The sequence below is a fragment of the Haemaphysalis longicornis genome, unplaced genomic scaffold, assembly GCF_048455015.1.
Source record: "Haemaphysalis longicornis isolate Haplotype H1 unplaced genomic scaffold, Haemaphysalis longicornis Haplotype H1 scaffold_13, whole genome shotgun sequence".
NCBI lineage: Eukaryota > Metazoa > Arthropoda > Arachnida > Ixodida > Ixodidae > Haemaphysalis > Haemaphysalis longicornis.
The window spans coordinates 88998373-89022350 of record NW_027526233.1 but is presented as its reverse complement, the minus strand read 5'-3'; the positions used below and the strand labels follow the sequence as shown (position 1 = coordinate 89022350).

At 43.3% G+C, this 23978-nt stretch overlaps 1 protein-coding gene across 1 annotated transcript in view; it reads right to left on the bottom strand.

The window, feature by feature from the left end:
- LOC144163940 (uncharacterized) overlaps positions 1 to 23978 on the bottom strand; it is a 77275-nt gene that overhangs the window by 44420 nt on the left and 8877 nt on the right. The window contains exons 3-5 of the mRNA XM_077694590.1: positions 14104 to 14195; positions 5159 to 5248; positions 631 to 666 (exon numbers count right to left, since the gene is read on the bottom strand). Coding sequence (XP_077550716.1) covers positions 631 to 666; positions 5159 to 5248; positions 14104 to 14195 — 218 coding nt within the window. The remainder of the gene's footprint in view (positions 1 to 630; positions 667 to 5158; positions 5249 to 14103; positions 14196 to 23978) is intronic.

Below are 23978 nucleotides of genomic sequence, written 5' to 3'. Positions count from 1 at the left end.
ACCTTGGAATTTGTAACGCCAATGCCGAATAAACTTTGAGTTGTTTTGTTTGGATTCGATATTAACCTCTAGCGTTTAACTGCATCTGCCTAACTGACTTTGCTCCTGATTGTACTTGCTTGCACCAAAATGTCCTCAACAACTGCTGGGTGGTCAGCAGAGGGACCTGTACTTTATTGTTCTCATACCATCGAGGCACTTGCGTATTCATTTTGTGTTGTATCTTTCGGGGCGTAATGCCATAATTATGGGAAAGGCCTTGCTTTTCTAAATCGCCATCTTTTTATGATGCCCTTTATTCCAACAACCTATTCAATTACGTCCCTCACTTTCCTTTTTTAACTTGTGAAGCTCATAGGATTGAATTTTTATTATGCATACCTCGTTTTTTTTGTTTAATACAATACGGCAACTATTCACGTAAATTTCACACTGCAATTACTACACTTTAACGACGCTGACTGTAGAACAGAACTTTAGGTGTATAAATCCAGAAAAAGTTGTTTTATATAACAGATGAACCACGGAACCTATCAATTTATAGGTGCAGAATAATGAAATGTTAGCTGGTATCCTAAGAAAAGTAAAAATCACATTTCTTTAAGCCACAAATAAAAAACACTGACTTACATTAAGGGTTTCGTTGATCACGCTTGGATGGCTGATCTGAGAAAAAAAAGATTAAGTACACAATTTAGACGGGGTAAGTACTGATACATAGCGGGGATTGAGCGGCCATTAACAGTTCGCCCATTCTTGTTAAGCTACCTAGAGACAACCAGAAGAAGTGTTTTGTTAAATAAACAAAAATTACTGCATATTTCAGACCACACTTGAAGCCGTGAACAGCTGCATGAAAAACGGTAAAACGACCACTCAGCACATTTCAACTGAGCCAGCAGCCAACATGTTTGTAACTTTGCCGCAAACGTTTCAATAGATATACCAGATGCGTCTCTAACAACCTTGGAAGCCTGAATGCTGTCACGTATCCATGAACAATGCAGGGTTGCTTGAGAAAGCGAGCTTTTTTTTCGAGCGAACTTGTGTGTCACAACAAAAAGAAGGAAAGACAGGCAGCGAAGAAGTGGTGAACACGACACGCACTGTACAAGGTAGGCGAATAAAATACCGCGGCTTTTCCCGGTGAGCATTTATCATTAAGTGCTATTTTTCTGGAATCACGTTATCCAAAGCAATTGGCCGTCGTGGCACGCGACAAAAGACGATACCCGCGTTTTGCTCCAAAATGATGAGATATACCCTCACGGCGAAATGCTGGTGACCACATATTAACAACGCATATTCACGTCACGACCCCCTCTGAGAGAAGGTGGACCCTATGCTAAATTAACATAGTTACCCACAAAATAAAGGGTTCATCATATTGCGTCGTAAGGGTTCAGGGGAACCAACTTGGGCCACATGCGCGGTCGCGATGTCCCGCTGTCGTCATCGTCAACAACCTTGTAGAAAAGTTGTTCAAAACGTAATTAATATTCTGGTGGCCTGAAATTTCAACGCACAAGCTTCTGCTGATGAAGCGTCTTCAAATGTGGGTACAAACCTTCAAAATATTACGCGAGTGTTAATGAGTGGTTCATCGCCAGGAGCCGCAGTGTAAGGTGTCCACAAGCTGCTGGTATTTGAAAAATTTTGAGGAAGCTGGCTGGCCTCATCCCCGCTTGTTTTCGGCACGCTAAGACGGAGGTAAGATTATTGTCTTCTACGTCCCGCAGGACGGCGTCGAATGTCGTACTCAGCTCTCTTTTGTACACAATCAGGAAGGGCGTCATATTCGCAGTTTTTTTTATAGCTTTAACCTACGTAAAAGCTACATCGGGGACACTTTTGTTCATTTATTTTCCCTAAAGGCCCTTACAGGCGTAACATAGGGGTCGCAGTAAAAAAGAAAACACATTGTAACATAAAAACAGCAACACCCATAGAAATGCGTATACAGGCACATTCATGTCGAAAGGCAAACTTGCAAAAATGGTACACAAAAAGGCGCACAACAGTTATCCAATTTGAAAAATGCGATGGTTAGAAAATGACCCAGGTTCAAAATGACACAAACATCGGACATTGAACCAATCTATAGTGGTACAAAAGCGACACAAACACTGAAAAATGATTTATACATTGAGGAGTAACTGTAACTCTTTGATAAATGAGTCGTGGTTAATGAGGGTGACGATGTTACCTGGTAGCTGATTCCAGTGAAAAATAGCAAGTAAGAGTGGCGAGAAGAAAAATAGGGTGGTACGTGCGAATATTGGTGGAACTTTGAATGCATGATCTAAACGGGAAAAAACACGACTACCGGGTCTTATGTGTGAGGCCGCGAAAGAAGACTGGCTGTGGTATAGCCTATGAAAATCCGATAAAAGACTATAAAGCCGGCGTTGTTGTATAGGTGGTAAGTTCAGGGATTGTTTAATTTCTGTTATACTTGATGTTTGTGAGTAGTTCCTGAGAATGTATCGGGGAGCTTTATTTTGGAGTGCCTCAGGTTTATTTGCGAGATACGACTGATGGGGGTTCCGGATTAGCGCTGCAGATTCAATCGTTGATCGAACAAGGGTTTGGTAGGCCAGAAGCTTGGTAGATGTGTTAGCTGAATGCAGATTGGGCCTAATGAATCCGAGTGACTTAGAAGCTTTGTTGGTCATTGTATCGATGTGGTGATTCCAGGTTAGATCGCACGTTATGTGGACCCCCAAGTATTTTACCATGGTTACGGTTTGTACAGGCATACTATTGAGAAAATAGTGACGAGGCTCAGACGCGCAAGTTTTGGTAAGTGTTATGGCGTTAGTTTTGGCCACATGTAGTTCTATGTGCCAATCCTAACAGCATTTTGACAGTTGATTAAGGTCTGCTTGCAAGGATAAGAAATGTTGGGGATTTTAAAGTTGTTTATTAAGGACGCAGTGATCCGCAAATAATCGAATAGTAGAACAGATATTACTGTTTATGTTGTTGCTATATATTAAAAATAATATAGGACCCAAGACTGAGCCCTGTGGAACACCGAAAGTTACTTGAGCTAAAGGGGAGGAATGGTCATTAATGGTTACTGACTGATACCGATGGTTTAGCAAGTTCTTAATCCACCGGTTAACGGTAGTGTTGATATTAAGAGTAGTAAGTTTTTTCATTAGGCGGATGTGAGGGACCTTGTCAAAGGCCTTGGAGAAATTTATAAATATAACATCCTTTGTGAGGATGAATGTACTGCATTATGGAGATCAGTCAGTATTCGAATAACTGAGTTTCACGAGAAACGCCTCTCAAAAAACCATGTTGATTAGAAAAAAAGCTGTGTTTTGTTAGGTAGCACCTTACGGCAGATGATATTATTTGTTCTAGAAGTTGCAAACTATGTTGGTTAAGAAAATCGATCTGTAATTAGAGGCACAGATGGGTCGCCTGACTTGAAGATGGGGTTAACAAGGGCAATTCTCCAAGGAAACGGTACGCATCCTGTGTCTATCGATTGCTCAAACTAAGCAGGTAAGATCGGGGATATGAATACTTTAGTCATTTTAGTAGTTTGGTGCATATTTTTCGGGACCTGGTGCAGAGTTGGTCGGGAGTCTATCAATGGCTGCAGCAATACCCTCCTGAGTGATAAGCAAGTCATCCATTGCTGAATCTAATGACTGTATAATAAGAGTGGCTGGTAATGGGCTTTCATTCGTAAAGACATAACAAAAAACAGAATTGAATTCCTCTGCTGCCTCCGATGAGGAAAGGTCTGTAACATTTTTAGACAATGATATGGACGATGATGATGAGTACTTCGGATTTATCACTTTCCAAAATTTTTTCGGGTTTTTCCGCAGTAGGTGTGTTATTTCGTTGTTGAAAAATTTTTCCTAGGCTGCCTTGATTTGTGCTTTGCTTTGCACAGTTTAGAGTGTTCCTTGTAGCACTTCCAGTCATCGGCTGAATCGGATCGTCTCGCCTTGGAATAAAATCGCTTTTTCTTATTTATGCAGCGTTTAACGCAGGACCTACACGTTATCTTCAACGTTTACAAATCTAGACGAGGGTTTGTTTAGGCCACTATTTGGGGTATTGTAACCGTACGGTTCTTCGTTGACCCGTGTTGCTGTAGCATATGACTGTTTGCATACGCTGCGCGATTAAAGCCGTTCTGGGGTTCGTGAAGATGACTTCAGGGATAATACATACATTAAAAACAGCACATTTATTTTCAAACTTAGGCGGTTCCCGGAATATTGAGATAAAATTTTAAAAAATGCTACTAGCAGGTTTGCGTTTGAAACAGGCATTTATGTTTATGATATAAACATTCCATCCAGATTGTTTAGGAGTATGGTGATGCTGATTTGATATTTTGTACTCTTGCATCTGGGAAGGCCGCCTCAAGCCGAGCTGCGTCCCCTCCGACATACGTTTGGTAGCGTGGCTAAGCGAGCGGCCACCCAATGTTGCTGCCTCGAAGAAGACCAGAAGCAGAAGGCTAACAAAACTTGTTTACTTCATAGTGAGAGATGAACCGAAGCCAAAGAACAATGCCCGACGGGCGAGGTTACAGTACAGGACTCGAGCAGAGTGATAGCATTGATTCGCTGCTCAAACAGGAATTAACTACAGCGCTTGGGGGGTCTTATTTATACCAAAAGCGCCAACGGTCAAAACAAGCGGTTCCTCTAGATACTGCACACGGCACTAACGGCACAGACACACAGTAAGCGGTCGGTAGTAGCGGCGCACGCTGGGTCCTAGAGAGAGGATAAAGAAGGTCACCGCTACAGCTTCTGTGTTCTTCGGACCGGTCTCTGGTTATTGCGTCGGCACGCCACCGAAGTTTAATTGCGCCAAGCGCCAGCGATCGAGACCCGTCGCAGCTTGTTTGAATTTTCGGCAGCAAGTGTGAGTCAGCGACGGGGGGGTGGGGGGGGCGGGGGGGAGGCTGCTCGAAAGGCGCACGTAGTGGAGGCTTCGTAGGCGCACGTATTGGAGGCTTCGCCGCACAGCCGCGGAGTATTGAACGAAGCACAGCGGCGGGTTGATTCGTAACACCTATTTGTGCCCTGCACTTCGTCTGCATCATCCCATTAGGCAGATACGATTCTAGAAATATTTATAAAGTGATAATCTTCTGCTTGTTGTTTGCACTTACCAATAGGAAGCCCGGAGCGAGAGCTACAGCGTTGACAAAAAGTTTAAGCTTAGCACCGGTGATGTAGAGTTGCATTCGTTTGGCTATTCCCTGCAAAAAAAAAAGGGAACATTGATCAGTAATTTCATGGGTTTTCAAGGATACCTGGGAGCATTTTTGCGTGTAATAAACAATGTCTACCCCTCCGATTTCAGGAAATGCTCGGCTATGCAACATTAGTACTTCAGTGAAAAGAACCTGTGAAAATAACATGCTTGAATAACATACGTGAAAATAACACACCTGAAAATCGCCACACTAACTTGCCCAAGAATCGAAACTCTTAAATTTTTATCTCTTTCTCGGCCAGCGTGCATTACAACGCAATACAATTATCTTATTTGGTGCCTCAAATAAAAGCCTACGAGGCCTTGTGTATGTGTAAGGAGAACGATATAGTTAAATCACCTTAAATGGTACCCCGAGTTTTCACTCAATTACACAGGAATTTTGAATGGTTCGATTGTTCCTAATAGATCAGTCTGACACAATGCTGCGTCAAATGATAACCGTGTGGCCATACGTTTATACAGAACGATCAAAAGCAGATCAACAGGGCGTCTACGTAAGCGCTCGCCTACGCATTTATTATGAAGCAAACCCGCAATTTTTTCGTGGTTCCAAACTTCCTACACAATATATGCTTTTCTATTTTGACATGTTGAACTCTCGTATGTAAGTAATTTTGCACGTCTTATTTTTGATAAACCGTTCAAGCATTGGCATTATTGCGGCTGCAATATTTTGGAGTGTTTCAACAAAGGCCATGTTGTAAGAGATAGTTTGCAATTTATTGCAGAGGTTTTCTCTCTCTCCAATGCAGTGCTGAACATATGATGATCTCTTTGTGACTGTTATTCATTAACTCGATTCCCTCTCCTACATCTCGTGCCAAGAGAAGAAAGCCGGTCAGAAGGGTTAAAGTAATTTATCTCCCCTATCTCTTCTTACAGGTAATTAGGTTTCTGGGTGTCGTTTTCTCGGTTTTTTATCATTTGAGATCCACTTACATTGTGCTACTTGTCCTACTCTCGCAATTGCACTTGACGTTTCAAGCCTGTGAACTCTGAGCACCTTAACTCCATCGTTTGAGAGCAACAATGAACCTTTCATTTTCGCTGTGCTTCTTGGAACCGGTTTGTGAACATTGTCTAATTTATGTTTGCAGATAACGACAATCTGCATTTTCAAGCTACCACAGAAGCTAATTCAAACAATGCATATTCTCGCGCATTTTAATTCCGAATTTTAAGTTTCTAATTGCACTTTTATCTGTTTTGTTTCTGTCGATGCTTGCAAAAAAGTCACTAACGACTGTCTTGCATGATTTTATGATCCTTGCTGGCATTGAATGGTTCCTGTCTAATTCTACATCCCTTTAAAAAGTGTCGAAGACCGCATATCCGTAGCTGGAGGCACGTGAGTATGTAAAACCTTTATCCTGGACGCGTTGTTCAGCTCCTCAGGTCGAGCTCATATCCGTCACAACGAATTTTGTTGCGCCGCGGTGAGTGTCCGTCGGATACCCAAGTGAGGTTGAGGAGTATTTTTAAAAATGAGTCGAAATTAGCTTAACCGAATTTGAGAAAAAAGTGATACCTTGTCACAGTACCTATATGGAACCCTTTGAAAGCAGTTGAATGATAGGTGTTACATGTAATCTAGAGGAAGTTTACGGCCACAAGTAAATAAAAATCATGTGGCTCATTTAGCCAATATGTGGAAGGTAACTTTGCACTGGGCCTACATTGAATTTAAGCGGTCAAGTTTATATGACATTATAAACAGTCTCAACGAAATTGACTCAAAATTGCTACGATAGAGTTTGGCGGAAAAGCCATTAACCATATGCAACAAGGCTTGAAGGACAATAGCAGTTTACATTAACATCAGGTAAATTTGCTTGGTAGCATAAGCAGCTCTCTTCGCATTCTTCAGCAGGATCATTTCCAGGGCACTACTGACGACACCCACGATTTGGCAAGCTTTTTATTATCTTGCCTTGAACCTCAGAGCACTTCCCAAAAAGACTTGCCATATCTTATTCTTCTTCACCTAAAAGGGATATTGAACTGATGTGTAAACATTGCAGGATTACTTGCGTAAATTTTAGTCTGGAGTACCTAGGTCAAGTTTCGGCCACAATCGCTGTGTTTACGCGAAAATATGTAGTATAAAAATTAACCCGAAAGGTCTGCCCTCCTCCCTGAATCATCTTTGTCGATTTCCTATAACGTCTCGTAAGACGCTCACTCAAGGTGGCTTGGCTTGGCCGCGCTACTGCACAGACCGCCAACCCTTCGATGCAGTCAGTCGCCGGACGCCGGCGGGTAGTCACAATTCGTTCACTCAGTTGGAACTAGGTGAGGACACGCAAATTGCTTCTATATGAATGTGCGTTTATTTTGTTAGTCCGCAGACAGTATCAAGCCAAGTATAGCCAATGAGAGGTAATTACCTCCCCACAAACGCGCATGAGACGCTTCGCAGACTGGTACGCTAGTAGAAACATTATCGGTGAACTGAAGGCGGCATAAAAATCGGGGTGGTTAAAAAAGTTAATAAAGAATAAAACTAAACCGATAATGTTTTAGAAACTGTAACAGAACTTGCGGGAAGCATTTTCTGCGCAGGTGGAACTAGCGCCGTTGTCAGCAGCACTACCACACATATGCGATCGCGTTTCTGCCGAAAGAATGCACTTGCCATAGTGCTGAGATATTTCTGGCTTGTTCAAGAAATGGTAATCTAGGCTATTTGGAATGCTGAAACTGAGAAAAAAATGACCGCATCTCCACTCCGTGGATGATGGTGAGGGTGCGGAGTACGGAGACTCAAAATGAGATCCAAGTCACGCACCGAGTGACATCCTATTTGCGCCCCGATCGTCATTCGATTTGAGATGTGAGTTGCAGCTTGAAACTTCCTTGAATAAAACTGCAACTCACGGCTCAAATCAAATTTTGTTTGCTTTTCGCATGATGGTGGTGTGCGCACGGATGGTCGTGGTCGGACATTGGGAGGTCCTAAGGTGCTCCGCACCGTTTTAGGCGAGGCAGTAAGCCGTTTGTCTCTCGGGTAATAACTCGCGGTCGTTGTCCAACAATAAAGAAAACGAAACGGTCAAAGCCCAGTAGGTATTACGACTGCCACTAACTGTGCATGGTCTACCAGGTACAGGCTCGAATGCAGCCGGTGCCTGTGGGATTTTTTGCGATTGTAAGTGCGCACGGACGTGAACAGCCATTGTGCGGTCCTATGGTTAATAAAGCGGTTCCCCTCAACGTGAAAGCTGTCGGACGTGCAGAGCAATGCTTGTCCAGAGGGTCTGTGGCGCTGTTCAGCCCTGTTTCCGACCACCACTCATGCTCTTCACCTCTCTGTTTCATTCCTCTTTTGATGAACTGAACCGAAGCGTCTCAGTGCAATTCAATTTTGGTGCCTTCACGGTGCTCGCGCGCCTTCTCTTGGACAGCTCGCATCATTTTCTTTATCTTTTCTTTCTTGTTCGGCCTGGAGCAGGACGCATGGGAGTTTCGTTCTATTTCTTCTTGGTTTTATCTCGCACGCCTTGAGCCTTTCTGCGCCATTCTGAACACGTCGTGTTTTGTTGGCGGCTACTTTTATTCGCTCGTTATCGGAAAACCCAACCCATTGAGCCTTCATGACTAAATTGGCGGGGCGACTGCCGGTTGGATACATTCATAATGCATCCAAAAATCGCTTTTTTCAGTATCCTTTTAACCTTTGGTGGGAATGCTGAATCGAGGGAGAAACAAGCATATCTTTGAACCCTCTCTTTGGGTGCGACAAGCCGGGGGACTCTGGGTGCATGGCGCCGAATGACTGTGGTGGCTAAACGAATTGCTCATAAGGTACGATGAAAAGCCTGATTCCTAATTTGTGCGCACATAAAAAAACACAAATAGACTATATATATATATATATATATATATATATATATATATATATATATATATATATATATATATATATCTATCTCTCTCTCTCTCTCTCTCTCTCTATATATATATATATATATATATATATATATATATATATATATATATATATATGTATAGTTGTATAGTCTGAAAAGATAAAAACTCACACAGAGAGCGAAAAAAATAAGGTTAGTAGATACAGAGACAAACGAGACAGACGTAGCAAATAACAATCAGTTTGTCTCTGTCTCTGTCTCTACTAACCTTATATATATATATAAATATATATATATATATATATATATATATATATATATATATATATATATATATATATATATATATATATATATATATATATATATATATATATATATATATATATATATATATAGATATAGATATATACAGAAAGATAGGTCAGCAGTCTACAACGCCAAAGGAGGCATAGGGGTGTGGTGAGGCTCTTTTCTTTATCACTACGGTTAATTAGGTAAACATTTTTTTTATTTATACAGAAGAAAGAAAGAACAACACGCGCCCAGAGTGGGGACCGAACGCACACCTTTGGGTGCGTGTTTTTCTTTCTTTCTTTCTTCTGTATAAATAAAAAAATGTTTACCTAATTATCCGTAGTGATAAAGAAAAGAGCCTAACCACACCCCTATGCCTCCTTTGGCGTTGTAGACTGCTGACCTATCTTTCTGTATTTCCTCAACGAGCCCCTCATTTCCTTACTATATATATATATATATATATATATATATATATATATATATATATATATATATATATATATATATATATATATATATATATATATTTCGGCGCACGATAAAGATCCCCAGGTGGTCAAAATTAATCCGGAGCCCTCCACTACGGCGCGCCTCATCGCCTGCGTTGCGTCGGCGCGTTAAACCCCACAATCAATCAATTAATCAAATATATATATATATATATATATATATATATATATATATATATATATATATATATATATATATATATATATATATATCTCACAGCGCTGGGGGTTACGCCCGAGTGGTTTGGATAATTTCGTGCATCGTTTTGCAATTGGCAAGTTCGAATCCCCGATAGCAGAAGTGCTTTAGTTGATTTTTTTGTGTTGGGGCAATGTCTTTCGTACCGAATTAACCATTTTGCGCTGCAACTTTCATAGATCCACCAGTAAGCACACAGAATGCGTGCAGACTGATTTTGACGCACTGGCGAGTTGTGGTTGGCGCGGTGTTCCCATTAGCACCGACTGCTTGGTTGTACAGTCGTGAATCAGCGCACTCTTGGCGTGGTGCGAATACTCTTGTTACGGCACATGTACGTGCCGGGCAAACTCCAAAAATTAAGGGAAAGTGCCTTGCATCTGAGGTTCTTCGGTGATGCGGATGGCGTTCAACCACTGCCTAAGCCTCGGGTACCGATCGTTACAATTCTTAGCCTTGGTGAGGGCTCTTGTTACACATTTTACAGCGGACAGTATGTCAGGAGCGCGGTATGGCGATTCTTGAGATGCCGAGGATACCGAGACAAGGATAAAGTGGGATGCCAACATGTTTCACAGAACCGAAATCGTAACTGGTTTAAGTTACAATATTTGATATAATTCAATTACACCGCTACCCGAATCCCTGTCACTACTGTTAGTTTTAGCGGCCGCAACGAAATTCACATATATCTCCTAATTCAGAATTTATGAATTAAATACTGCTTTGTAGACAAGATAAACGATGAGAAATGTGTTTGCTTGATCCAGTCAACAATGCAGGCAAAAAAAGGTTTGACAAGTTAACTTGAGTGTCCCTTTATTAGCTTCTACCCAACAAGAGGGGGGATTGCCCAATGCGTCTAAGGCGTGTAAGTGGCGGCTATTTTATTAAAACAATAAATATGGGAGTGAAAAAAAATTGGGCCCATCTCCCCGCGAGGGGGACTCGAGTAAATGCGTCGCTTAGGGGGTGGGTGTATTGCGTTAACGTTTAGTGTTTGGGGAGTTGGTGGTAGTGAATGTGTTGTATCAGCAGCTTCTTGACGTAGTTTGAATGAGACAAGGATATAAGGCGCGTTCGTAGCCTTCGTATCTGTCTCGGCTTTGTGGCGCAGTGGGTAGAGCCCCCTGTACCTTGCGTTCCGCCCGCAGGGTCGAGGGATCAAAACCAGGCGCCGGATAGTATTTTTTTATATAGTGTAGGGGGAGGGGTGCGGACCTGTTGTTGAGAGCGAGGAGGGTAGCGTGATGCGGGAGAGGAGGAGTGGGGGAGAGGGCGCACCTGCACGCTGAGCTGTTGCGGACGGACGGCGGACGCTACATGTGAGTTAAAGAAATGATCTGCATTTAAAACACATTACCTCTGCAAGGGCGGGAGAGACGGTATTAAACGATTGTTTCACATCCCTTAGTTTTATTTCGTTCACTTCTTAGGTTAACTTAGGTTACGGTTAGGTTAGGATTCTTATGTGAGGTTAAGTTAGCTTTTCGGAATCGGAAACACATTTTTGGTGATCTGGTAACTGCTGTCCCAATTCATGCTTAGCCTCTGCAGAAAAAGAAAAAATAACTTCTGGAAACACCCAATAAACGGTCTTAAGAGTCACATGAACAGCAAACCACCATTGGTCACTTGTATTCGGCCCTTTTTGATCTCTGACATGGCTTGAACCGGCTCACTGTTTACACAAGTTGCGATCTGCGCACATGTTTTCTGGGCGTTATGAGATCCCTTTCAGCGCAACTTCTATTCTAAAGGAAAGTTGCCTAGTTTTTCTCGTGAGTACACATTTATCTATCTTGGCTTCTGTTTCGTGGATTTGGCTCAATTCGAAAAATAACTCGTGATTTGAAACACATCCGTTTTAATGAACTCGATAATGGTGGAATTCCGCTGGCACCTATAATTAAGGTTCGGCTCTAGAAGGATGCAGGAAGGAGTAGGCGCTCATGTGGGGCTGCATACAACGAAACTGTGTGAATTAAAAAGCTATGCCGTATGAAGGCAAGAGCGAAACCACCAGCGAAATATTTGTTACCTCTTGCCTGGAAAGAAGGAGCGCCGCTGTTAATATTTGTGTCAATAATTGGCCTGTACTAAACAAAGGCAAAACACATGTGATCAAGGAGGTCGCAGGTATGCTTCAAGGTGGACATGTTTGGGGTGATCAATATTCACGCATCACTTGATCAGCAGTGCAGCGAGGGCTAAATTTATTTAAAGTTACGAACGATTGCCAAAATAAAATTATGAACTACCGGTCCCCTACCGATAACCGCTAAGTAGCATGGTAGTCAATATGTAAGCTACAATGGGACCAACCTGCGTGGCTGATGATAATGGAGGCTCTAAATATTTCCAATATTGGTAGCACGAAACCAATCTATGGTAATATATAGCTGCATTTATGGTAATGTCGGCCCAAGCGGCATAAATTCTCCAATGAAGGATGGTGGTATTGTCTCTTAAAAAGAGTATTAGTAAAGCGTTCCAGCAAAGGTGTAGCGAGGATATGAGTGACACAGCTACTTTCAATATGGTTCCAGTCGATTACCCAGAAAGGCGAGAGTAAATAGCTCGTCATTGGAAATATTAACCGAAGTAGCCACAGCAAGGTCAGCATATACGGTATATGCATCGGGCGACGCCCGATAGGCCTTATGTCGTTACGTAGACACCGCCAATAACACATCTGTATTGCGTAGCCCTCCCCAGCCATTGAAGGGTAACAAAAACAGCCATCATGCATGCCATTGTGAAAAACTGCGTCGACACTACGTGAGCAGAAGACTATGCAAGTGTGCCATAAGCAATACCTTTTAAGAGCCGCCCCATCTACCTACCAAACATTTTTTAAACAACGGCACATTTGCACTCAGAAGGTACCACCATCACTCAATATATACTACCAGCGATGTAGTCAGACTGCTGCAACAGCGCCCAGACGTAAAAGCTAGGATCCGGCTTCGAACTCCCTCGTAGGTACGCAAAATATTACTTGGAAGTGGGGTTTACCTTCCGGTGTATATATCCCTTATAAAGTCACAGGGTCGTTCAGTTAGTTTGCTGCAATTGTATCCAACAATATCACGGAATAGCGCATACGTACTAGTCTCTAGTCCTCTGTTAACGAGTTTTAAAGATAGTGCGGCACACTCTATGACGGGGCGTGAGAGCGCAAAAACTCTGTACAGGGAACTTTCATCTATCAGTCTTGCAATAGCATCAAGTGCAGCCACGTTTTCGTCTTGAAAACAAGTTTAAGTATTAAGTGGACCTTTGGTGTCGTAAGATAAAACCTCACGCTGAAATTTGTGCACACACAGAAAAAATCTACCCCCCAGACTCTTTTGAAACTTGTGTCGTTCTAAAGAATAACCTTAATAGTAGCCGCTCAAAGAATTCCTTTCAGGATATAACGATTCTATTCGCAGCGCAGATTCCAAGCCTGTTTTTAAATCCATTACACCCCTTTCTCAAAAAGACGAGCAAGGACCTTTCCATTGCAACGTGGACTACGCTTGACCGCCCACTCTTGTACATAATAGAAGCACAAATCACTATTTTGCTCACTCACATCAATTTTCACAAAAAAGTATGGCAACGGACGCAAAAGTCTCTTGCCGAGTCCCAATATTTATATTTGAACACGCAGTCATATGAACATTGTGAAGCAGAATCACATTAGAAGTTGTCACACACTCGCTGGAAAGCGCAATCTCAATTTATAAATATTATATGACACTAATGGCGCGATTTATATTGCAACACAATTGCACGAAGAAGCTACGGTGTAGTTCTTGAAAATGTTTACGTATTTGAAGCACCGTTAAAAGTTTTAAATTGTTTCTCAATACTCATAAGAAAACATTGACAGAACGTCGGCAAATTCTGATGAACAAAATTACATATTCGATAGCAATAGTAAATATAAGTTCGTGCATAATATACGTACCGAGTTGACGGCGTGAATTAAATAAGCAGCGAGCAACGTTGACACTCCAAAGTGCATTAGGAAAATGCATGCCGACTTATTGGCCACCCCATCTGGTAGAGGAAAGGTACACAGAAAAAAATGACAAATAAAGAGGAGCACCGACAAGGAATATTCTCCCGTTCTTCGCAGCAAACCACCGTTAAAGTACCTTTCAGTTTGTGAGTTCTAGTCAAAAACTTTGATAAAGTGTTCTCTCTGTTAGAATTGCTGCGAATACACTAACCTAATAGATGCACACGGAAAACAAGCGCTAAAAAAAACACGGGACGAGGAGTAGACAGGACAAGCGCTGACTTTCAACAGTATTAATGCCGCTTTATCATCGTCTCACCCTCTTGTATCGCGTATCTTGGCCGCTTTCAATGCCTGTTTTATGCCGCTCATTTTTACGTTTGAATTGCCCGAGAAGGACAGAATCAGGTTTTTAGACTTGCGGCTACGTTTTGAGGATGATCACGTGTGTTGGTTGTACGAGCCTAGAGCCAACAATCCGCCCCTGCCGTACAGCTCGGCACACTCGAAGCTGGTAAAGAGGAATATTGTGCTGTCTTTCTTGTCTAGCGCTCTCAGCAAGTCATGCCCGCATGCGGTGGATGAAAGCCTTGGAAAGCAGGTGGTGCGTTTGGAAGCCGCGGGTACCCCAGGCAAGTTATTGTTTCCGTCGCGGAAGGTTTACATCGCAAAAGAAAAATTGAGTCTTGTTTGAGCGATGAGCAGAAGGCAGATAATCAGAGAAAGGACAAAGAAAGAAGAGCTGTCATCCTTTAGCTGTCATCCCTTACATACATAAAATATCGCATAACCTCAAGAAAGTTGGGCAACGTTCAGGGGTCAAGGTCTTGTTCACGGCACCTAACAAGCTTTTAGCTTTGTGCAAGTTAAGCTGTCCCACGCGTGCGCGGAAACCGATCTGCGCTATCAAGCACAGAGAAGCTTTTGTGAAATGCCGAAGTAGCGTTGTCTACAAAATTCCTTTGTCGTGTGGCAGACACTATATTGGCCATACCGGCAGATGCTTGAACGTTCGCCTACAAGAACACAAGAACAAGGTCAGGAGCGTTGCCACCGACGGCCAGCTGGCTGCCCACTGTAAAAAATGTGTCTCGGGTACCCAGTGTCATCCCCTGTACGACCAGACTACCATCTTGTATTTTCACCGCTCGGCCCTCACAAGGGAAATTGTGGAAGCGGCCGAGATAGCGAGGTCGGGAGATCAATGCGTCAGCAGGCCGTCTGTGGCTTTATCGAAACACGAATTGTATTTCTTATCGTAGGTGGCACGTCACTGTTCTTCTTTTTTGGCCTCTGTTTTTGATGTTTCCCTTTCTTTTTCCCCTCTCTTCGTGCTCCCAGACTTGTTTATAAGCGCTGGAGTGGCATTAAACCATTTGTTGAAAGTCAGCGCTTGTCCTGTCTACTCCTCGTCCCGTGTTTTTGTTTAGCGCTTGTTTTCCGTGTGACAATGAACCAACATGCCCAAACCTTTTCCCTTCTAATAGATGCAATTGAGCACACGATAAATTCAGGCCTCACACACAGATCATGACAGTACAAATCTATCTATTCATTATCACTGTTTATGTACAGCTTACACAATGTCTTTTTGCATGACAAATAGCAAAAAGAAGAAAAATTGATAAGCGTGCCGGTACAATAGATAGCTATGGTTTTGTTGCCTAAATTGTATAAGCCCCTGGCTGTACCCTTTGAGATTCCACATATACCCCCCGGCCACGGCTAAGCAACTGCGAACCAAACTTTGCTTGTATTCTATTCCTAAACGCTGGCTTGGGAATCACCCGATCACCGAAAGACGGTGCATGGTGCCGTATGTGCCTACAGGTTCCAATTAAATTTTTGCAGCCTCTAGACCGACTTCGACCGTTAGGACACATGGAAAGATATGGTGGCATTTGAAGCAAACACAAGAACCTTTCGTCATGTGGTGCAGCTGCACGAGAAGCCACTGTCAAATGCTACAAAAGCGGTATATTTATCCAGACTGAAGAGAATTAGGCCTGTTGAAGTCTACAAACTCGCATTCCACGTAGGTGCGAACAACTGGAACTAAAAGAGAAGGAGTTCTGGAGAAGCTTGGAGACTTATGCGATGCTCAGACAAATGAAGTGTACGAGCGGTACATTTTCAGAAAAAGAAACCATTAGGGAAGAATTATTCGTGGAACTCTTCCGGATGTAAAGGAGCAGGCATGCTTTTGGACCTATGCGATGTCAAACGAGTTCATGAATCGGGACATAATTGTTGTTAGTGTTAACCGCCAGCCTCCATGACTAACTGCTACGTGACAACTAACTAACGTTTGGCAATGCTCAAGAAATGTGCAAAGTTCCCGAACAGCCAGCCCCATTCAAAAGTAAAGCATACTCTAGCAAAAAAAATAAATACACGATGTGAAAGAAAAACACAAATCCAACAGAAGAAATCGCACAACAGAACCACACGTGACAGTCAAGTCCTCCAGATTAGGTCATCTTCACAAACCAAGGTGCTATTGCGCATATGCAAATGTTTGTAGCGCGCGTATAATTGTTGATGCAAGACTAAAGAAGTGAATAAGCTAAAAGCGATTGCAAACAGGGAAGCTTGCACTCATTCGTAACACTTGAGTCGCGGAGCTGTTTTAGGTGAGCATTGACGGATACAGTTTCAGTAAGGTTTCTAAAAACACAAAGGTAGTGTCAAATGCTCCCTCCTTCTGCATCGCTCCACTCTTTTTTTCTTTCCCTTCACCCGCGGCACCACGCCCGTTTAACTCCGCGGTGGTGCCGACATTTTTGCTGGCCGCTTCAGAGCAGACGCCCTGGCAATGCCACTGGCCGCTCGCTGCAGTATTTCTTAGAGGTTGCTCGTTTTCGCGCCACAATCGCTGTTTGATAGCATGTATAGGATTTCTACATCCCCGCACGAAGTGAGGCTGTGTTGCAATTATTTTAACTTCACTTCACTTCACTTTATTTCCTAAAGGACTCCGCAGAGGGGGTATTGCATAAGGGGTGGGTTGTACAAACATAGATAAAAAGCTAAAAGTTAACATTTTTTGTCTACAAGGGGATATTCATGTGGAGTGGGTGCCGGTGGCGCGTATACGCACTATAGCGTGGTGTTTGTTTACGTGTGATGCAGCATCGAACGTCAGCCTTGCAAATTACTTTGTGGTGGAAACTGGATTCTTCAATTCGCGTGATTGAATTGTCGTGCAAACACTGCAGAGGGCTTACACATGGTTTGCGGCAGTATACAGAACGCGTCATTCGCAAATTTAGCTTGCGAGCTGCGCTGGCTGTCTTCCATTGGTTCTCAATCATCAGGCAGCGCTCAGTCAGCGCTCAGTTTCGCTATTGACATGCATCCTAACTTAATTCTGGGTATTTTCGGGTGCCTATACGTTTTTGTAGCACATGTTTATTCCACCTTGACGTAGGCTGCTGTGAAGATTATAAATACACGCAAAGCACTTTTCTTTGCGTGTGCACGTACACCGACGTGAAAGATTACTTCGCCTAATACATTAAATTGGACGTGTGGCCGTTCGGACGCTCAGTTGCGAACCAAGTGAAAAACGTTAGCTTGCATATCTAGAGGCAGGGGCATCAAAGAAGCCTTCGTTCAATTGATCGGGTAAACTGTGAAGTTAGATTGTGGCCTCATTTCTCATACGACAAAAGAACCAGTTCCTGCAAAAACATATATATATATATATATATATATATATATATATATATATATATATATATATATATATATATATATATATATATATATAATCTGAAAATGGGAAATGAGGGGCGCCGTGAAATAAGACAAAAAATAAGGGTTGGCAGTCAAGAAAACCTCGGAGAGCAAAGCGGCGGTTGTGGTGAGTCATAGAAAGAGATGAAGAATTTTTTGAGTCGAAAAGAAAGTGGTGAAAAAATGCCCGCCGGGTGGGATCCGAACCCACGACCTCCAGAATACCGGTCTCGTGCGATAACCACTACGCTACCGGCGGGGCTGTTTCCCCAGCACTTTCTCGTGTATTTATGTTAAGGTATTTTTGTTTCCTGCACTTGGGGGTGGTAGCCAGCGCCACTCGGACTACTCGGGGTGAAGGGGACCTTCTTTTTAACCCCCGGGCCGTGACTCGAGTGTCTACAACATGTCGAGAGTGGTCGACCAGCGTTGAACCCTCTTAAGCTCCCTTTGGCACCAAGACTGCCAGAAGAGGGGCCCTCGCTAAGCATGTAGCGAATCAGAAAATGGGAAATGAGGGGCGCCGTGAAATAAGACAAAAAATAAGGGTTGGCAGTCAAGAAAACCTCGGAGAGCAAAGGGGCGGTTGTGGTGAGTCATAGAAAGAGATGAAGAATTTTTTGAGTCGAAAAGAAAGTGGTGAAAAAATGCCCGCCGGGTGGGATCCGAACCCACGACCTCCAGAATACCGGTCTCGTGCAATAACCACTACGCTTCCGGCGGGGCTGTTTCCCCAGCACTTTCTCGGGTATGTATGTTAAGGTATTTTTGTTTCCTGCATTTGGGGGCGGTAGCCAGCGCCACTCGGACTACTTAACCTTAACATAAATACCCGAGAAAGTGCTGGGGAAACAGCCCAGCCGGTAGCGTAGTGGTTATCGCATCATTGCGGTATTCTGGAGGTCGTGGGTTCGGATCCCACCCGGCGGGCATTTTTTCATCACTTTCTTTTCGACTAAAAAAATTCATCTCTTTTTATGACTCACCACAACATCCCCTTTGCTTTCCGAGGTTTTCTTGACTGCCAACCCTTATTTTCTGTCTTATTTCACGGAACCCCAAATTTCCCATTTTCTGATTCGCTACATGCTTAGCGAGGGCCTCTGTTCTGGCAGTCTTGGTGCCAAAGGGAGCTTAAGAGGATTCAACGCTGGTCGACCGCTCTCGACATGTCGTAGACACTCGAGGCACGGCCCGGGGGTTAAAAAGAAGGTCCCCTTCACCCGGAGTAGTCTCAGTGGCGCTGGCTACATCCCCCAAGTGCAGGAAACAAAAATACCTTAACATAAATACCCGAGAAAGTGCTGGGGAAACAGCCCCGCCGGTAGCGTAGTGGTTTTCGCACCAGACCGGTATTCTGGAGGTCGTGGGTTCGGATCCCACCCGCGGGCATTTTTCACCACTTTCTTTTCGACTCAAACAATTCTTCATCTCTTTCTATGAGTTACCACAACCTCCCCTTTGCTTTCCGAGGTTTTCTTTACTGCCAACCCTTATTTTCTATATATAAATAAATAAATAAATAAATAAATAAATAAATATATATATATATATATATATATATATATATATATATATATATATATATATATATATATATATATATATATATATATATAAGAGGCAGTAAAACTTTGAAGGTGGCAGAGAACACAAGAAAAACTGCCAGCAAGGAGAAGCATGTGTTGTTGCCAACGTTTTAGCAGAGACCCTCTAGCCTGCCACGTGAGATTAGAGACGGAAAGGAGGAAGTGAAATTGAGAAAGCGGATTGATTTGGGGGTATGCCGGGGGAGATATTGAGGGGAAAAGAAGGTTGTATAGTTTGAGCGGCAAAGTAGGTCAGAGGGAAGTCAGCCAGGGGTTGATATTCCAGGAAATTCTTAGGGAGATAGCATGAGAGGGTGTTTGTTGACCCGCATCGAGGCATAACCAAAGGAACGCAGAACCGCCAGAAGCAGAACAGGTGGTGAGGGGGGTCCTTATCAGAAACCATCTGCAAGGCTCAGGTTAAAAAAAAAGGTAGAGAAGGGGCTATAACTAGGTCAAGAAAAAAAGAAGAAAAAAGAAATCAGAAAGGAAAACAACACAAACACACACACACACACACAAAAGAAAAAGCAATAACCCTACAACTGAAATGACACGGGTCGCCCGCAGGAGCATTCCTGGAATAGGCCTGTCCTGAAACTCAAAAACAAAAAAGATAAAGTTAGAGTGGCTTACGGGGCACAAGACAAGGCGGAGCAAAAATTAGAAATAAAATGAAATTCCAAAAAAAAGAGTGGAGTAATGCGGGCGCGTACTAAACTGGTAACTAAGGGATGAAAACAAAAGAAATTAGGTGACCAAGTAAGGAGCAGAGGGAGGGGTCACAGCCTTTGGGTAAGGTATATGCAAGACAATGCCTAATGCTGTATTCCCTGTGAATATCGCAAGGAGTTCAAGTTGCCCCTAGATGCATTAATTCCAGCTCGTTCCACCGAGTTGAATTTGTGTATTAAATAGTATTCTCGGTATTTCCTGTCCCTGGAAGACATAAAGACTGACCGAAGTATATACAAATCAAGGTCATCAAAATTGTGGCCTGGTTGGTTGAAATGCTGCGCGATATCTATGGAGTATTTGCTTAGAGTATCTGCCCTGTGACCGCTAAGGCGTAGGCTCATAGGTTGATTTGTTTCGCCTATATACTCTTTGTGGCACATTGAGCATTCCAACATATATACAATGTTGGATGAAGTGCACGTAAAACTTGAATTAATCTTGTGTACATAATTACTGGCTGTGCTTTTTATAATGCACTCTGTCTGCAGGTGCCTGCAAGTCCTGCATCTGGGACGGCAGCAGCTGGCTATGACTGGTTGCTTTGAAGGCCTTGTTTAAAAAAAAGCATGCCCTAAAATATCTTTTAGATTCCTGTTTCTCCGGTAGGTAATCCTTGGTGCTTCTGGGAACGTCTTTTTAAGGCGGTCGTTACTGGCTTAAATGGGGTAGTATTTCCGCAGTATACTGTTTACGTTTGGGAGCGCGTTTGGAAATTTAGTTATTAGGGCAGGTGGCCTGGCGCTTTCGTTTTGTCGGTCCTTGTTGAGCACGTCATCCCTTTTGAGATCAGATGCACGTTGGTACGCCTGATTGAGCGAACTTTTGGGGTGGTTCCTGTTCATAAGGGTGGAGTTGAGTTCGTCTAGATGCTTTACGCAGTCACTGTCATCACTGCACACTCTTCTAAGCCTGGTGGCTTGTCCTACAAAGATCACTTGCTTGCAGTGTCTCGGGAGATGGCTTTTATAATCTAGGCGCTGCTGCCTGTCGGTTGGTTTTCTATAAAGCGTGGTTTTAAGTTTACCGTTGTGTAGAATGGCGGTAGTATCCAGGAAGTTCACTTCTTTTTCAGAATACTGGCAGGAGAATTTAATATTCGGATGCGAAGAATTGAGATGAGATATAAACGTTTCTAGAGTCGCACGACCGTGTTCCCAAATCATGAAGATGTCGTCTATGTAGCGAAGGTAAACCTGAGGTTTATGCGGAAAAGAGCTTAATAAGGTGGCTTCAAGTTGCCCCATGAAAATACTGGCACAGGTCGGCGCGAATGGAGTACCCATGCTGGTTACAAAAACTTGCAAAAAGTAAAACGAGTCAAATTCAAAATAATTGAGAGTTAAAAGTAGTTTTAAAAACGTTATGTACACTTCTGGCCCATGATGGTGCGGGTTCTGTGAAAAAGCTTCTAAAATAGCTTCGATTCCTTCAACGAAGGGGATGTTCGTATACAATGCGGCAACGTCAAGAGTAACAAGGAGGGTTCCACTGGGTAGGCGCCCGCCCATATTTATTTCTTCTATCATGCGGAGGAAGTGGGGGGGTGTCCTGAACGAATGAAGGAAGAAGAGCCGGAATGTCGGAGAGGTAATGATTCAGAAACATAGATAATGCGTCCGTTGGGGTATTGTTATCCGAAACTATGGGTCTGCCAGGAATTTCGGCAGTAACAATATTTCTACAGGGACTTTGCGGACTTTTGGGAGGAGGTAAAAACATCCTGCATGCTTATTATTGAGTTTCATAAAAGTTAAGTTAGTGGTCGTTATTAATTCTCTAGATCGCAGATCGGTGAGGCTCCGAAGGATTTTTAGGCTGTACTCTTGGTTCGGATCGTTATCTAAGGGCTTGTAGTGGCAAGGGTTATTGAGCTGCCTATAAGCTACATCTTTGCATTTTCCCATAGGTAAAACAACTATGCTACCAGATTTGTCGGCTGGCTTTATGACTATGTCGGTTTTTGCTGATAGGATATTCCGGGTAACTTCTTCTTACAGAGTTAGGTTCTTGCGGTTGTTTGATAGCTTATTTGTTGTCAATATTTCTATTGATACTGATTTTAAGTACAGATTTTATTCTGGAGATTGATCGATATCTGGCGTCCAAGTGCTAGGAGAGTCTAGGGTGCGTTCGTGAATGTCAGGTTGGTCCCGATTTTCTGAAAAAAAAACTCCCGTAGTCTCATTCTTCGAGAAAATTCAGAACATTTTCGGAGAATGAGACTAAGTGAGTTTTTTTCAGAACCTGACCTTAACGAACGAGCCCTCCACCGTATTATCTATAGCCGTATTGTCCACAGCACCGACCGAGTCATATTACGTGAAAATCGCTTAAATGAGATTCCTACGGGCTTACCATACTGCCCGGATCACCCACACGCAAAACGTGAGTTCACGCAACAAAGAGATTACCCACATTCGGCCTGCGACATCTGGTGACACGCAAGCTGCCGTCGACCAAAACAAGCGCGAGTTCAGGTGCCTGATGCGCGGCAACTTTACAACCCACTGGACATGGTTCCCGCTGATAATTATGCTGGGAAGTAAGCGCGCACACAACAAATACTCGGCCTCCGGTCCAAAGCAAAGCATACGACGCGACAAAGTCTCGGCTACGCTTTAACGCCTACACAGAACAAAGAGTGGACAACCGTTGCAGAGGGAATACTCATTTCGTCGTAAGCGAGCGCTCAAACGCGAGCGGAATTCAACAAAGCGAGAACAGAAATTCCAAAACTTACCTCGCAAAGCCGTGATAAAAGCGTCAGGTTAAGGCACCCGCCCAAGTCAATGCACCCAAACTTTTCTCTTTTCCGTGTCGCGTTTCGTGGACACAATTAAGAGGGAAGTGTTCTGCCATCCGTGGCCGTGCTCGGGCAGTCGAAGGCACAACACATCGGCATCGCGAAGCTCCATAAGTGACACCGACGCGACACTTGTACGAAACGAGCGGGTAACGTGTAGCTTCTTATCTGTTGTTATACGCTAGCGGCTCCGATAATGCCTGCTCCGAGGCAGCCCCAGCAGGCCGGCCGAAAAGGGTGAAATTAAATGGCTACCCGGCCAGGGCGATGAAGCTTCGCCATGTTTCTGTCCCGTAACCACAGCTATCCTAATGTTTGGGAGCTGGACTACCTACGAGCATATATGATTGTTGTTGTTGTATTCTAAAATTATTACCAGGTTTTTTTATTAACTCCGAAGTTTTTACTAAGCAAGTGAACCGGAAAGTTGCAGTTCGAGATAACTAAAATACGAGCGCCACCCGGAGTAAAAAATGAGAACGGGAAAACGGCAAAGTGAAATGCCAAGTAAGATCAGCCAGATTAATTCGAATCTCACTACGCCTGTAGGCTAAAGACACGAGCCTGAAATATTAAAAAAAAAAGCGATGCAAAAACCAGGAAAATGCACTGCTGTAAGGGAAAGGGCGCGCACCTCAGAAACTAACCAGAAAAGACGACACCGTAGCACCGCATGGCAATCACGATTTAATGGTTTAAGATTAGCGATTTAAGTCTACGCTTTGAGCACGACAACAGCTGGATGTGACGTGACCACAGGGGGTTTGATAAAGACAGCAGCACGCGCTCTGAATTGATTAAACGGCACAGGGAAAGTGCAGTGGTTCGGAAGAAGCGCAACGCGCTGTCCAAATGAACACTACCCTGCAATAATTATCTATTATAAAGAATTTTGTGGTCCTCCTCATCACCAATGCGGTGTCAAAAGCAGTGCTAGCCCCTGTGTGTACGCT